The sequence below is a fragment of the Gymnodraco acuticeps genome, unplaced genomic scaffold (genome assembly GCF_902827175.1).
Source record: "Gymnodraco acuticeps unplaced genomic scaffold, fGymAcu1.1, whole genome shotgun sequence".
Classification (NCBI taxonomy): domain Eukaryota; kingdom Metazoa; phylum Chordata; class Actinopteri; order Perciformes; family Bathydraconidae; genus Gymnodraco; species Gymnodraco acuticeps.
In genome coordinates this window covers 17,482-35,129 of record NW_022991120.1, presented here as the reverse complement: position 1 = coordinate 35,129, position 17,648 = coordinate 17,482, and the positions used below count along the sequence as shown (strand labels likewise).

General features: G+C 44.7%; 1 protein-coding gene across 1 annotated transcript in view; it reads left to right on the top strand.

Moving 5' to 3' along the window:
- Positions 1 to 17,648, top strand: part of LOC117560229 (plexin domain-containing protein 2-like) — a gene marked incomplete at both ends in the record, with an annotated part of 39,142 nt that overhangs the window by 9,229 nt on the left and 12,265 nt on the right. Inside the window, 2 exon segments of the mRNA XM_034237076.1 lie at positions 47 to 116; positions 10,812 to 10,934. Coding sequence (XP_034092967.1) covers positions 47 to 116; positions 10,812 to 10,934 — 193 coding nt within the window.

Here is a 17,648-nt window from a genome sequence, read left to right as displayed (position 1 = left end):
TAAGATGAAGACTCTGATCCTCCTCTTCCTCTTTTCTCCCTCACAGAGAGTCAACCTGTCCTTCGATTTCCCCTTCTATGGACACTTCCTGCGTGAAATCACCGTGGCAACTGGTGGTACGTTTTCTCTCATTGGTGGTTATTATTGGATATGCTGTGTTTGCTTCACTTTCAACCAGCTTACAGATGTCCCGCCCCTTAGCCTATCTAATCAAATCAAATCAAACACCTATTTGTATAGCTGAATATCACAAAACACGTTTGTCTCAGTGTTACAGATTAAATAACAATCACATTGTATATGATGGAGTTACAGCGAAATGAGAAGACAAGATAGTGTGTGGAAAACAAATACAAATAAAAGAAGATACAATAAAAATACATAAAACATTCAAATTAATTACCTTAAAAATGAATACCATAAAACGCCAGCTCTAACCGAAGGCTTTGTTAAAAAACGTAGGTCCTCAACGCACTCTTAAAGGTTTGGAGACTCTCTGCCTCTCTGATTAAAACAGGAAGTTGGTTCAAGTATAATGTGTTGGAGCTCTAGCCAATAGCAGCGGGAGTGTATCGTAGTGATGTCACTATGTTCCTCTCCTCCCTAGTAAAGTCTAAACCCCTCATCTCATTCATCTGTTAGTCATCTTGCAATCTTCTTATTTATATAAATAGTTATCACCGCAATGAACCGTATTTAATCTTGTCTTAATGTACATCATTTAATTTAATATTCTGGGCCCCTACTATTCACATGTATACAGACTTCTTGCACTATTTTTTATTTTATTATATATGTTGCATTGTTGGAGGAGGTCAGGTCAGAAGGGTTTCATTGCCATTTCTACCCTGTAGCTTATGTTCATATGATGATAAAACCTTTGAGCATTGAGCAATAGCAGCGCGAGTGTACCGTAGTGATGTCACCATGTTCCTCTCCTCTTTAGTAAAGTCTAAACCCCTCATCTTTGCCATTGACGGTGAATCACGAGGGGAAAATGTCACGTTGTTGATACTGCGAGACACAACGTTTTATTTCTTCATGACTCCAGTTTGAACGCCGCTCTGAGGCTTTGGACTCTGATGTGATAATCGCTGGTCGAGGTGTTGTGGTTTCACCGCCAAGACTCAAGTGGAAAATTGCTTTGCACACTCTGGCAAACACGTCTGCTGTGACACACACACACACACACACACACACACACACACACACACACACACACACACACACACACACACACACACACACACACCTCCTGATATCCTTATCCATGTCTATGAGGGTGTGTTGGCAGCATGTCTCCAGTTTCCAGTCCAAACTCATCCGTCTGGTTTCTCTTCCAGTTAAAAGTTCTCAGAGCGGTTTGTTTTTCTGTCTCCCAGTCTCTCCTGGAGTTTAGAGCTGTTGATATTCTTGCATCAGACTCTCAGTGGTGTGTTTTTGTTCTGCGGTTTGTGCCAGACAAGCCTTTAAAACTTCATCATAGGAGACATTTAAAGAAATAACTCATGTGTAGTCGTTCCTAGGCTTTGGGAGTAATGGATTACAAGTAACGGGTAATTAGCTTAGTTCCCTTTAGTGTCTTTCTGTCTGTCTGTCCTCTGCTGCTGTTAATCCTCCTTAGAAACAGTCTGCTCTCCTTAGCAACAGTGTGTTATTGTGTATTAACCACGTCTGAAATGTCCAATCAGAATTGCATTCAACGACACCTTCTGTGGAGTTTAAAACAAGTCAGAAAATCATCTCCAGAGCCTCGAAGGAGACGGGGTTTTCCCTCAGTGAGACATATTTCTGATTGGTTACAGGCTCTTGTTTTGCATCACTCAGCAGTAAAAAAACAACCTTTTAATTTGCCAAAAACAAATGTGTGTGTGTGTGTGTGTGTGTTTGTGTGTGTGTGTGGTTCAGTCAGAACAGCTTTGAGGCTCAGAGTAAATCCAAACAGCGCTCAGGACGGTGGAACTCGTCCAAACACAATATCTGATTCCCGCTCCTGTTATTCTTGGACATATAAACAGGAGGAATGGTTCTGCTCCTGAAGCTCTCCGTCACCAGAGCTGGAAGTAGTGGAGTACAAATACTTTGTTACTGGACTTAAGTTCATGTTTCTGGTATCAGTACTTACTTTACTTATTTTTCTGAGAACTTTTTACTTTCTACTTCTTAAATGTTGAACTCAAATACCTGTACTTTCTACTTCTTACATGTTGAACACAAATACCTGTACTTTCTACTTCTTACATGTTGAACTCAAATACCTGTACTTTCTACTTCTTACATGTTGAACTCAAATACCTGTACTTTCTACTTCTTACATGTTGAACTCAAATACCTGTACTTTCTACTTCTTACATGTTGAACACAAATACCTGTACTTTCTACTTTCTTACATGTTGAACACAAATACCTGTACTTTCTACTTCTTACATGTTGAACACAAATACCTGTACTTTCTACTTCTTACATGTTGAACTCTAATACCTGTACTTTCTACTTCTTACATGTTGAACACAAATACCTGTACTTTCTACTTCTCACATGTTGAACTCTAATACCTGTACTTTCTACTTCTTACATGTTGAACTCTAATACCTGTACTTTCTACTTCTTACATGTTGAACCCAAATACCTGTACTTTCTACTTCTTACATGTTGAACACAAATACCTGTACTTTCTACTTCTTACATGTTGAACCAAATACCTGTACTTTCTACTTCTCACATGTTGAACCCAAATACCTGTACTTTCTACTTCTTACATGTTGAACCCAAATACCTGTACTTTCTACTTCTTACATGTTGAACCAAATACCTGTACTTTCTACTTCTTACATGTTGAACGAAATACCTGTACTTTCTACTTCTTACATGTTGAACACAAATACCTGTACTTTCTACTTCTTACATGTTGAACACAAATACCTGTACTTTCTACTTCTCATATGTTGAACACAATACCTGTACTTTCTACTTCTTACATGTTGAACTCAAATACCTGTACTTTCTACTTCTTACATGTTGAACACAAATACCTGTACTTTCTACTTCTTACATGTTGAACTCAAATACCTGTACTTTCTACTTCTTACATGTTGAACTCAAATACCTGTACTTTCTACTTCTTACATGTTGAACCAAAATACCTGTACTTTCTACTTCTTACATGTTGAACCCAAATACCTGTACTTTCTACTTCTTACATGTTGAACCCAAATACCTGTACTTTCTACTTCTCACATGTTGAACCCAAATACCTGTACTTTCTACTTCTACATGTTGAACTCAAATACCTGTACTTTCTACTTCTTACATGTTGAACTCAAATACCTGTTACTTTCTACTTCTTAACTGTTGAACCCAAATACCTGTACTTTCTACTTCTTACATGTTGAACCCAAATACCTGTACTTTCTTACTTCTTACATGTTGAACACAAATATTTCTACTTCTTACATGTTGAACACAAATACCTGTACTTTCTACTTCTTACATGTTGAACTCAAATACCTGTACTTTTCTACTTCTTACATGTTGAACCAAATACCTGTACTTTCTACTTCTTACATGTTGAACCCAAATACCTGTACTTTCTACTTCTTACATGTTGAACAAATACCTGTACTTTCTACTTCTTACATGTTGAACCCAAATACCTGTACTTTCTACTTCTTACATGTTGAACTCAAATACCTGTACTTTCTACTTCTTACATGTTGAACCAAATACCTGTACTTTCTACTTCTTACATGTTGAACACAAATACCTGTACTTTCTACTTCTTACATGTTGAACCAAATACCTGTACTTTCTACTTCTTACATGTTGAACACAAATACCTGTACTTTCTACTTCTTACATGTTGAACCAAATACCTGTACTTTCTACTTCTCTCATGTTGAACTCAAATACCTGTACTTTCTACTTCTTCATGTTGAACCAAATACCTGTACTTTCTACTTCTTACATGTTGAACCAAATACCTGTACTTTCTACTTCTTACATGTTGAACACAAATACCTGTACTTTCTCTACTTCTTACATGTTGAACACAAATACCTGTACTTTCTACTTCTTACATGTTGAACTCAAAATACCTGTACTTTCTACTTCTTACATGTTGAACATCAAATACCTGTACTTTCTACTTCTTACATGTTGAACACAAATACCTGTACTTTCTACTTCTTACATGTTGAACCTCAAATACCTGTACTTTCTACTTCTACATGTTGAACACCAAATACCTGTACTTTCTACTTCTTACATGTTGAACTCAAATACCTGTACTTTCTACTTCTCTACATGTTGAACCAAATACCTGTACTTTCTACTTCTTACATGTTGAACTCAAATACCTGTACTTTCTACTTCTTACATGTTGAACTCAAATACCTGTACTTTCTACTTCTCTACATGTTGAACTCAAATACCTGTACTTTCTACTTCTTACATGTGAACTCAAATACCTGTACTTTCTACTTCTACATGTTGAACTCAAATACCTGTACTTTCTACTTCTTACATGTTGAACTCAAATACCTGTACTTTCTACTTCTTACATGTTGAACACAAATACCTGTACTTTCTACTTCTACATGTTGAACTCAAATACCTGTACTTTCTACTTCTTACATGTTGAACCAAATACCTGTACTTTCTACTTCTTACATGTTGAACTCAAATACCTGTACTTTCTACTTCTTACATGTTGAACACAAATACCTGTACTTTCTACTTCTACATGTTGAACTCAAATACCTGTACTTTCTACTTCTTACATGTTGAACCAAATACCTGTACTTTCTACTCTTCTCACATGTTGAACTCAAATACCTGTACTTTCTACTTCTTACATGTTGAAACAAATACCTGTACTTTCTACTTCTTACATGTTGAACTCAAATACCTGTACTTCTTCTACTTCTCACATGTTGAACCAAATACCTGTACTTTCTACTTCTTACATGTTGAACTCAAATACCTGTACTTTCTACTTCTTACATGTTGAACTCAAATACCTGTACTTTCTACTTCTTACATGTTGAACACAAATACCTGTACTTTCTACTTCTCACATGTTGAACACAAATACCTGTACTTTCTACTTCTTACATGTTGAACACAAATACCTGTACTTTCTACTTCTTACATGTTGAACTCAAATACCTGTACTTTCTACTTCTACATGTTGAACCAAATACCTGTACTTTCTACTTCTCACATGTTGAACTCAAATACCTGTACTTTCTACTTCTCACATGTTGAACACAAATACCTGTACTTTCTACTTCACATGTTGAACTCAAATACCTGTACTTTCTACTTCTTACATGTTGAACTCAAATACCTGTACTTTCTACTTCTTACATGTTGAACCAAATACCTGTACTTTCTACTTCTTACATGTTGAACCAATACCTGTACTTTCTACTTCTTACATGTTGAACCAAATACCTGTACTTTCTACTTCTTACATGTTGAACTCAAATACCTGTACTTTCTACTTCTTACATGTTGAACTCAAATACCTGTACTTTCTACTTCTTACTACATGTTGAACTCAAATACTTGTACTTTCTACTTCTCTCATTTTCCAAACAGCTGGTTCCTTTAGTCTGAATGTGTGTTTGATGCGTGATCATTATTCTTTAGAGTCATTGCGTGCCTATTGATTTGAACACGATCCGTGTATCCATCATTTCCTGGTCTTCTCTAAAGAAGAGGGACCAACGGAAAAGGATGTGTGTACTTGTGCCATCTCTCTCCATTATCCCTGTGTATATGTCCCCTCCCTTAGTGACGGACATAATGGATGAATCGCCTCCGAGTCGAGCGCCTCACCTCTTTAGAGTATTGAAAAGCTGTCTCGTTTCCTCCACGCTGTCAAATAAGTCTTTTATGTGGTTGTTTTTCAGGAGATTGCTGCTAGAAAGTGTTATTAAAGAGGCCCTATTGTGCTTGTTGGGGTGTGTCCCATGCCCTGTCGTGTGTTCTCTAGGTGTCTGTGTCTAGAATACTCAAATCCCAACGTTTAGGCCCCTGAAAGTGAAGGAAAAGCAACACAAAGCGATAAGAGCGTTCTGGAGTTGCATGTTGGGTAAATATGAGATGAGGAATGCATGGAGGCTGATATAAGTCTCTGCACAATCTGATAAAGCATGAAGTTCAGCTCACAGGTAGACTCAACAACTTTCCTCTCTGCGTTCAGCTGCCGGGACACAACAGGCTTTTATCTGCTGCTCGGCAAACACACGCAGCCTTCAAGCATTTCATTATGTTCAACAAATACGCTTTCAATATGTCAGGAAGGCTGGTTCTGAGAGCAGGTTCTAGATGAAATGAAATGTCTGCTTTTGGGTTTCATATTGCTGAGGGATGCAGAAATTTCTCTAGCTTGACTTAATGAGGAGAAATCATAATGTGCAACTAGACAGTTCTGTTCACTTACACCTAACGTCCAAAGTGAGAGATGTGTTTTATAGCCTCTGTTTGAGCAGACATGAAAAGTGGATTTATGGCATCATTTAGACTTTTCCCTAAAAATCCTCTTTCCTCTCCGAGCAGGGTGTTTCCACGCTTTGCTTCAGGCAGCCTCTTTGCAAAGCACAGAGGAATGTCTGTGAGGTGAAGGACTCCTTAGTAAAAACATCGTTGATTTAAGGGAGTAGTTGGAGTTTGGGGAACACACTGAGAACACCGCTCAGCTTAGGGGGAGATGCAGCTCAAATATTATATATTACATATTTCTTTTAAAAATCACTAGATTATTTTAAAGGTCCTGCTTCTCTGGTTCTAACCCGTCCCCTTGTGTTCTGTAGCTTCTGACCCGTCCCCTTGTGTTCTGTAGCTTCTGACCCGTCCCCTTGTGTTCTGTAGCTTCTGACCCGTCCCCTTGTGTTCTGTAGCTTCTGACCCGTCCCCTGGTGTTCTGTAGCTTCTGACCCGTCCCCTGGTGTTCTGTAGCTTTCTGACCCGTCCCCTGGTGTTCTGTAGCTTCTGACCCGTTCCCTTGGTGTTCTGTAGCTTCTGACCCGTCCCCTGGTTTCTGTAGCTTCTGACCCGTCCCCTGGTGTTCTGTAGCTTCTGACCCGTCCCTGGTGTCTGTAGCTTCTGACCGTCCCTGGTGTTCTGTCAGGCTTCTGACCCGTCCCCTTGTGTTCTGTAGCTTCTGACCCGTCCCCTGGTGTTCTGTAGCTCTGACCCGTCCCCTGGTGTTCTGTAGCTTCTGACCCGTCTCCCCTTGTGTTCTGTGAGCTTCTGACCCGTCCCCTGGTGTTCTGTAGCGTTCTGACCCGTCCCCTTGGTGTTCTGTAGATTCTGACCCGTCCCCTGGTGTTCTGTAGCTTCTGACCCGTCCCCTTGTGTTCTGTAGCTTCTGACCCGTCCCTTGTGTTCGTAGCTTCTGACCCGTCCCCTGGTGTTCTGTAGCTTCTGACCCGTCCCCTGGTGTTCTGTAGCTTCTGACCCGTCCCCTGTGTTCTGTAGCTTCTGACCCGTCCCCTTGTGTCTGTAGCTGTCATGACCCCGTTCCCGTCCTTGTGTTCTGTAGCTTCTGACCCGTCCCCTGGTGTTCTGTAGCTTCTGACCCGTCCCCTTGTGTTCTGTAGCTTCTGACCCGTCCCCTGGTGTTCTGTAGCTTCTGACCCGTCCCCTTGTGTTCTGTAGCTTCTGCATGTGAACGCTCTGCAGAGTCTCCAACCCCTCAAAGTGCACCCTGTAGAGCAGGGGTTCCCAACCTTTTTCCCCAAGAGCCCCCCAAATGACTCCTGTTGGAACTTTCCCCCCCTCCACACACACACACTAGGGGGGGGGGGGGGGGGGCAACAGCGGTAATTAAAGTTTAAAAGTCTCAAAATGCTACAACTTCTGTCACAAACTGGATGAATGTGAAGTATGTTGTGAAAGGAGGATGAAAGCGTAATCAAGGAGCACTATTGGAGTGACTTTGATGGTTATTGGACTCAGGATTCATTCATTTGGATTCCCGCTGTATGAAGAAATTAAAGGACGGCGGAAGTGGAAACAATTCACAAAGGGATTAAACTGTTTAAACACATGCTCAAAGTGAGCCGGATTTTGCCGATGTGTTTATGTGGATTCAAAAGTCGTAAATAATCAAAATGGAGGAGACCGATCTGATCGGAGCAACTGTGACAAATAATCCAACTGAAACCGGCATGAACAATGACTATGTTTTAAAAATGCGCTTATCCAGACAAGCTCGGTTTGGACACTTTACGGCAGAAGAAACATTTCTATTAAAGAAAGAATTATACATTTCTGTCTTTTTGTGCCTTTAATACTAACTTGAATTACTATTCAAATTAATTAATCAATTCTTTTTTATATTTTATTGTAATGTAGAGACAAGGCTTTTAGCGACAATCATGTATTGCTTTACAATTATATGTAAAAAAAAAAGAATTAAAAAAGATAGTCTAAATATGATATTTGGCCTCAAATCATCTGAGGCCTGGCGCCCCCCCTGCGATCTTTGGCGCCCCCCAGGTTGGGAACCACTGCTGTAGAGAGTAACGGCCCGTCCACACTACAGCTTCAAAAAAAGCTTGGAGCTGGGCGTGTCTGAAGCTTGGGGATTTTATTCGAGCAACGCGACCAACAACCAATCACATGAATCTCCCGCCCCCGACATAGAAAGCAAAAAACCCCGGGGATTTTATGCGAGCAATATATAAATATATAAACTCCCCAAACAGGCGAAACCCTACCAGTTTCACCCACTGTCTCTGCCACCTCCCTCCATGCCTGGCTCCTCCGGTTTGTATCCCGAGAGGTGAAGAGGGTCTGCTCATACAAAACCAGGTGATTTGCTACGGCGATAATTAGTTTCTCCTCCATTTTTTTTTTAAATATAGAAATGAACGGCGGGGTATCTCTCCCAGCTTAGACGCGGTTTGATTGGCTACGGCTTGATCTGTCAGATTTTCAGAAATGGGATTTGATTGGCTGGCGCTGGCTACTCCGGCGTCTCCGCCGTCAGAAGTTGAACATTGTTCAACTTCTGACGGCGGAGACCGACCGCTATGCTACCCACAATTCAATTCGGCAAAAAGCGAGGCAACGTGACGTCACCCCATTCAAAGTGAATGGGCAGACGCGTTGGAAACCGTTTTTGAAGCTGTAGTGTGGACGGGCTGTAACACTCTAACACAGAGAAGACCTGTCTGCTGCCCCAGAACGCCTCGTTGGACATTTCTCTTTTTCCATTGTTTGCTTCCTGGGTTCAGTGACGTGCCCACATGGACCCATTGTTCCAAATGGACCAATCCATGGAGCCGTTACGTCCGCGGAGCCGTTACACACACACACACACACACTGAATCTTTTCTCAGCTGCTGCTCCGCCGATTTCTCCTCCCTGAGACGGCGGGACGCGGCGAGGCTGGGAGTCTGTGTGTGACCGACTCCCAGCCAGGCTGCGGGTCGGTGTGTTTCGGGCTGGTTTCTCTGTGTCTCGCTGTCTCGCCACTGGGCCACTGGGCTCACAGGGGGGGGGGGGGGGGGGGGGCAGGAGCTCCAACAAGCCGTGTAGGACAGAGAGTGAATACACAGACTATACAGAGATGCTGTGAGAAACCAATGTGAGTTTGGAACATTGAACAATGTGAATCTATTCTAGTCGACCTCAACAATGGAACTATGATCAGTGGAAATGGCCGTGACACGGGGCCTTTAAGGAAGAGACCGGCAAGATGCAGCTCAAAGATTAACATCTTTAGAATATAGAATGCCTTCTCTATTAAAATGTCGTGCAGTTTTACAAAATTCAACAAGACAAGTGGAAACATCAAGGAGAAACCGATGCCCTCTTTCCCGTTGAATAATAATGTTTAAAACAACAGACTCTTTTTCTAAATACTGTCAATTCTCCAAAGCTGAAGTATACAGGAAGCATGTGATCGTCTCACTAACGCCACGTTCCCTGAGTCGTCATTTAAAGGGTGTTGTATATGTTATGCAGCGTGAGCAACAATGAGCCCTCTTTAAATGTCTGCTGACTGAGCTAAACTCTCCTGGCAGGTGTGAAATTAAAGCCTGTTTGATTGTGAGTGTAAAGTGTGTTTACCGGCTGCAGCTCAGATCTATTTGTGTCTCGGGACGAACGCTTTGGGAAAGTTAAGATAATCTGTTGTTTCCGTCCCTCTATGATCGATGAGGAGAAAACAAGAGGGTGTTAAGGAGAATATCGTTACTGCTCGCTCAGCATATCTTCCTTTTAAAGCAGCTCAGATTTCTCCTTCTGTTTCTGATCATATATAATAACACTGAAGCAGCGAGGGGCACAGAGGGGGGGCTAAGGAGGAGACTCCACTCCCCTTATAACAGAGGAGGGTTTTACCAGATGCTGAATCCACCTTTTAACCACTTTTCATACACAAAGCGTGAAAACAATTCCCCTTCCCGGGTAATTAGCAGCGTAACGCAGAGCTTTGTGATTAATAAGAACACTTAGGATCAACACACGATAACATTAAATACAATATAGATAGAAACAAGAATAAAATCATATAATAAGAATTAAAATAGGTGTCAAATAATAATTTAAAAAAAATAAGAATATAATAAAATGCGAAGAAAATAAGAATAAAGTAAAATAATAAGTAATAAGAAAAGAATACAATGATAAAAATATAGAAGTATGTAAAATAAAAGGAGGAAGAATACATTAATAAAATAAGCAAACCTGATAAACACCAAAGCCTAAGACCACTAAGAGCTCTACAAACCAGTACAAGCATTATAAGCTTTATTAGCCGCACAGTGATGACAGTGATTTGTGTCCCTCCTCAGGGTTCATCTACACGGGCGACGTGGTCCACCGGATGCTGACGGCCACGCAGTACATCGCTCCTCTGATGGCCAACTTCGACCCCAGCGTCTCCAGAAACTCCACCGTCATCTACTTCGATAACGGTAACAGCTGTTCACCTGTTTGTTTACGTTCAATCCCTCCTCTCTGTCATTAATCTGAGCTTCTAAATAACATCTGATTGTAAACAGAGTTTGTTCCGGACTTGTAAAAAAATCAAGGAAATGGTGTTTTTTCCTTTAAGTTAGAAAGAGGAATGTTACTGACCAGCATTTAGAAATGAATTTGATGGAAAAAAACTAACAAAATGTAAGTAAAAAAATAGTTAAATGCAAAAAAAGGAGACTGCATTACATTACATTTAGCTGACGCTTTTATCCAAAGCGACTTACAGTAAGTGCGTTCGACCAGGAAGACACAACAGAATCATAAAGTCCATCAGGTTTCATAGAGCCAAACATTTCAAGTGCTACTCAACTGGCTTTAGATAAGCCAGTCCTTTATTAGTATATAAGTGCTTTGTTAGTAATTCTTAAGGGTCAGGGCCAGTAAGGGTCAGATCAATTCGCAGCATGGTAAGCAAGTCCCATTGTCTTGAAGTGGATTCTAGCAGTTATCGGAAGCCAGTGAAGGGAGCGGAGGAGCGGAGTGGTGTGGGAGAATTTAGGAAGGTTGAAGACCAGACGAGCCGCTGCATTCTGGATGAGCTGCAGAGGTCGGATGGCACATGCAGGTAGACCAGCCAGGAGGGAGTTGCAGTAGTCTAGGCGTGAGATGACGAGAGCCTGGACCAGAACCTGCGTCGCTTTCTGTGTCAGCTGGGGACGCATCCTCCTGATGCTGTAAAGCGTGTATCTGCAGCAACTGGAATCCACTGTCAGTGACTCCACCATGCTCAGGGCTAGCTGGTGTTATTTCATTAGCTTGTTTTGAGTTCATGCAGCATGTGAAGCTTGTACGAGGAATTAGAAACAAGGCCACACACACACACACACACACACACACACACACACACCACACTCACACACACACACACACACACACACACACACACACACACACACACACACACTCACACACACGCACACACACACTTTAAACACACTATAAGAGGATCTACTTTGTGCTGACGCTGTGACAGAATGCAGTTTAGTCCTCCTTCTCTGTCCTCTTTAATGCATCGCTCAGCCATTTCACAATACTCTCCATTCACGTTGCTCCGCTGGTCTAAGGTCAGTCACACGATACACAAATCAAATCAGCAGCAGAGGTAAGCAATGCCAAAACAACAACAACAAAAAGATTCATAAACAAAGGATCCCTTTCTAACAGTAAAACCTCTTATCGAGTAGATAGCGCTCGTCGGCTGTTTAGCTCGTTAGCTAGAATGTTGTCCCTCAAATGTATTTGTTTTTATACTTGAGTTGGATCAGTAAACATCAAATGAGCAGTTTCGTGATCTTCGGACGCGAGCAATGCCAACACAAGAAACAGAAAATTGTTTTGACAAAAGGATCCGTGAACTTTTCTTCAGCTCCAAACATCTGGAAAAACAGCAGCGCTTAACCAAACATGGATTTCCCACACCGACCGCTGCTCTCAGTGCAACACGTTAGCAGAGCACTGAAGGCCCTGCTCTCAGTGCAGCACGTTAGCAGAGCACTGAAGGTGCTGCTCTCAGTGCAACACGTTAGCAGAGCACTGAAGGCCCTGCTCTCAGTGCAGCACGTTAGCAGAGCACTGAAGGTGCTGCTCTCAGTGCAACACGTTAGCAGAGCACTGAAGGCCCTGCTCTCAGTGCAGCACGTTAGCAGAGCACTGAAGGCCCTGCTCTCTGTGCAGCACGTTAGCAGAGCACTGAAGGCCCTGCTCTCTGTGCAGCACGTTAGCAGAGCACTGAAGGCCCTGCTCTCTGTGCAACACGTTAGCAGAGCACTGAAGGCCCTGCTCTCAGTGCAACACGTTAGCAGAGCACTGAAGCTGCTGCTCTCAGTGCAACACGTTAGCAGAGCACTGAAGGCCCTGCTCTCAGTGCAACACGTTAGCAGAGCACTGAAGGCCCTGCTCTCTGTGCAGCACGTTAGCAGAGCACTGAAGGTGCTGCTCTCAGTGCAACACGTTAGCAGAGCACTGAAGGCCCTGCTCTCAGTGCAGCACGTTAGCAGAGCACTGAAGCTGCTGCTCTCAGTGCAACACGTTAGCAGAGCACTGAAGGCCCTGCTCTCAGTGCAGCACGTTAGCAGAGCACTGAAGCTGCTGCTCTCAGTGCAACACGTTAGCAGAGCACTGAAGGCCCTGCTCTCAGTGCAGCACGTTAGCAGAGCACTGAAGGTGCTGCTCTCAGTGCAACACGTTAGCAGAGCACTGAAGGCCCTGCTCTCTGTGCAGCACGTTAGCAGAGCACTGAAGGCCCTGCTCTCTGTGCAGCACGTTAGCAGAGCACTGAAGGCCCTGCTCTCTGTGCAACACGTTAGCAGAGCACTGAAGGTGCTGCTCTCTGTGCAACACGTTAGCAGAGCACTGAAGGCCCTGCTCTCTGTGCAACACGTTAGCAGAGCACTGAAGGCCCTGCTCTCAGTGCAACACGTTAGCAGAGCACTGAAGGCCCTGCTCTCAGTGCAACACGTTAGCAGAGCACTGAAGGCCCTGCTCTCTGTGCAGCACGTTAGCAGAGCACTGAAGGTGCTGCTCTCAGTGCAGCACGTTAGCAGAGCACTGAAGCTGCTGCTCTCAGTGCAACACGTTAGCAGAGCACTGAAGGCCCTGCTCTCAGTGCAGCACGTTAGCAGAGCACTGAAGCTGCTGCTCTCAGTGCAACACGTTAGCAGAGCACTGAAGGTGCTGCTCTCAGTGCAACACGTTAGCAGAGCACTGAAGCTGCTGCTCTCAGTGCAACACGTTAGCAGAGCACTGAAGGTGCTGCTCTCAGTGCAACACGTTAGCAGAGCACTGAAGGTGCTGCTCTCAGTGCAACACGTTAGCAGAGCACTGAAGGTGCTGCTCTCAGTGCAGCACGTTAGCAGAGCACTGAAGGCCCTGCTCTCTGTGCAACACGTTAGCAGAGCACTGAAGGCGCTGCTCTCAGTGCAGCACGTTAGCAGAGCACTGAAGGCGCTTCTCTCTGTGCAGCACGTTAGCAGAGCACTGAAGGCCCTGCTCTCAGTGCAACACGTTAGCAGAGCACTGAAGGTGCTGCTCTCTGTGCAACACGTTAGCAGAGCACTGAAGCTGCTGCTCTCAGTGCAACACGTTAGCAGAGCACTGAAGGCCCTGCTCTTAGTGCAACACGTTAGCAGAGCACTGAAGCTGCTGCTCTCAGTGCAACACGTTAGCAGAGCACTGAAGCTGCTGCTCTCAGTGCAGCACGTTAGCAGAGCACTGAAGGTGCTGCTCTCAGTGCAACACGTTAGCAGAGCACTGAAGGTGCTGCTCTCTGTGCAACACGTTAGCAGAGCACTGAAGGTGCTGCTCTCAGTGCAACACGTTAGCAGAGCACTGAAGGCCCTGCTCTCTGTGCAACACGTTAGCAGAGCACTGAAGGTGCTGCTCTCAGTGCAACACGTTAGCAGAGCACTGAAGGCGCTTCTCTCTGTGCAGCACGTTAGCAGAGCACTGAAGGCGCTGCTCTCAGTGCAACACGTTAGCAGAGCACTGAAGGCGCTGCTCTCAGTGCAGCACGTTAGCAGAGCACTGAAGGCGCTTCTCTCTGTGCAGCACGTTAGCAGAGCACTGAAGGCCCTGCTCTCTGTGCAACACGTTAGCAGAGCACTGAAGGCGCTGCTCTCAGTGCAACACGTTAGCAGAGCACTGAAGGCGCTTCTCTCTGTGCAGCACGTTAGCAGAGCACTGAAGGTGCTGCTCTCTGTGCAACACGTTAGCAGAGCACTGAAGGCGCTGCTCTCAGTGCAACACGTTAGCAGAGCACTGAAGGCGCTTCTCTCAGTGCAGCACGTTAGCAGAGCACTGAAGGTGCTGCTCTCTGTGCAACACGTTAGCAGAGCACTGAAGGCGCTGCTCTCAGTGCAACACGTTAGCAGAGCACTGAAGGCGCTTCTCTCTGTGCAGCACGTTAGCAGAGCACTGAAGGCCCTGCTCTCTGTGCAGCACGTTAGCAGAGCACTGAAGGCCCTGCTCTCAGTGCAACACGTTAGCAGAGCACTGAAGGTGCTGCTCTTTGTGCAGCACGTTAGCAGAGCACTGAAGCTGCTGCTCTCTGTGCAGCACGTTAGCAGAGCACTGAAGCTGCTGCTCTCAGTGCAACACGTTAGCAGAACACTGAAGCTGCTGCTCTCTGTGCAACACGTTAGCAGAGCACTGAAGGCGCTGCTCTCTGTGCAGCACGTTAGCAGAGCACTGAAGGAGCTGCTCTCAGTGCAGCACGTTAGCAGAGCACTGAAGGAGCTGCTCTCTGTGCAACACGTTAGCAGAGCACTGAAGGAGCTGCTCTCTGTGCAGCACGTTAGCAGAGCACTGAAGGTGGAAAGTAACGTTGGATTTGATCCAATCAGAAATGTGTGCATCCTTGATCTGATTGTGAATATGCACAGGTGGCAGAAAGCTCCTTTAGCAGCTTCAAAGCCAGAAAGAGTGAAATTAATCTATTTTCTATTTCATCGTTTATTTGGCACAAACTTTCAAATGCATCAAGCGTAACAGTGCCAGATCTAGCTTTGAGCTTATTTCCATCCGCAGTCCCTCACATGAAACATTTAAGAAGATTACAAACAAGGCAGATACAAAATACATGATATGCAAAAAGTGCAAAAGAGCAAGAGCAGCACACACAAGTATTCATGACATGGCAGTACAATGTAGCAGCTACGACATGTAGGAGAGACCCCTGAGTTAGAGGAGAGGAGATACCCCTGTGTTAAAGGAGAGGAGATACCCCTGTGTTAAAGGAGAGGAGATACCCCTGAGTTAAAGGAGAGGAGATACCCCTGAGTTAAAGGAGAGGAGATACCCCTGAGTTAAAGGAGAGGAGATACCCCTGTGTTAAAGGAGAGGAGATACCCCTGAGTTAAAGGAGAGGAGATACCCCTGAGTTAAAGGAGAGGAGATACCCCTGAGTTAAAGGAGAGGAGAGACCCCTGAGTTAAAGGAGATGAGATACCCCTGTGTTAAAGGAGAGGAGATACCCCTGAGTTAGAGGAGAGGAGATACCCCTGTGTTAAAGGAGAGGAGATACCCCTGTGTTAAAGGAGAGGAGATACCCCTGTGTTAAAGGAGAGGAGATACCCCTGAGTTAAAGGAGAGGAGATACCCCTGAGTTAAAGGAGAGGAGAGACCCCTGAGTTAAAGGAGAGGAGATACCCCTGAGTTAGAGGAGAGGAGAGACCCCTGAGTTAAAGGAGAGGAGATACCCCTGTGTTAAAGGAGAGGAGATACCCCTGAGTTAAAGGAGAGGAGAGACCCTGAGTTAAAGGAGAGGAGATACCCCTGAGTTAAAGGAGAGGAGAGACCCCTGAGTTAAAGGAGAGGAGATACCCCTGAGTTAAAGGAGAGGAGAGACCCCTGAGTTAAAGGAGAGGAGAGACCCCTGAGTTAAAGGAGAGGAGATACCCCTGAGTTAAAGGAGAGGAGAGACCCCTGAGTTAAAGGAGAGGAGATACCCCTGAGTTAAAGGAGAGGAGGAGATACCCCTGTGTTAGAGGAGAGGAGATACCCCTGAGTTAAAGGAGAGGAGAGACCCCTGTGTTAAAGGAGAGGAGATACCCCTGAGTTAAAGGAGAGGAGATACCCCTGAGTTAAAGGAGAGGAGATACCCCTGAGTTAGAGGAGAGGAGATACCCCTGAGTTAAAGGAGAGGAGATACCCCTGTGTTAGAGGAGAGGAGATACCCCTGAGTTAGAGGAGAGGAGATGCCCCTGTGTTAAAGGAGAGGAGATACCCCTGAGTTAAAGGAGAGGAGATACCCCTGAGTTAAAGGAGAGGAGATACCCCTGAGTTACAGGAGAGGAGATACCCCTGTGTTAGAGGAGAGGAGATACCCCTGAGTTAGAGGAGAGGAGATGCCCCTGTGTTAAAGGAGAGGAGATGCCCCTGTGTTAAAGGAGAGGAGATGCCCCTGAGTTAAGGAGAGGAGATGCCCCTGAGTTAAAGGAGAGGAGATACCCCTGAGTAAAGGAGAGGAGATGCCCCTGAGTTAAAGGAGAGGAGATACCCCTGAGTTAAAGGAGAGGAGATACCCCTGAGTTAGAGGAGAGGAGATACCCCTGAGTTAAAGGAGAGGAGAGACCCCTGAGTTAGAGGAGAGGAGATACCCCTGTGTTAAAGGAGAGGAGGACACCCCTGAGTTAGAGGAGAGGAGATACCCCTGAGTTAAAGGAGAGGAGAGACCCCTGAGTTAAAGGAGAGGAGATACCCCTGAGTTAAAGGAGAGGAGACACCCCTGAGTTAAAGGAGAGGAGATACCCCTGTGTTAAAGGAGAGGAGATACCCCTGAGTTAGAGGAGAGGAGATACCCCTGAGTTAAAGGAGAGGAGAGACCCCTGAGTTAAAGGAGAGGAGATACCCCTGAGTTAGAGGAGAGGAGAGATCCCTGAGTTAAAGGAGAGGAGATACCCCTGTGTTAAAGGAGAGGAGATACCCCTGAGTTAAAGGAGAGGAGAGACCCCTGAGTTAAAGGAGAGGAGATACCCCTGAGTTAGAGGAGAGGAGAGATCCCTGAGTTAAAGGAGAGGAGATACCCCTGAGTTAAAGGAGAGGAGAGACCCCTGAGTTAAAGGAGAGGAGAGACCCCTGAGTTAAAGGAGAGGAGATACCCCTGAGTTAAAGGAGAGGAGAGACCCCTGAGTTAAAGGAGAGGAGATACCCCT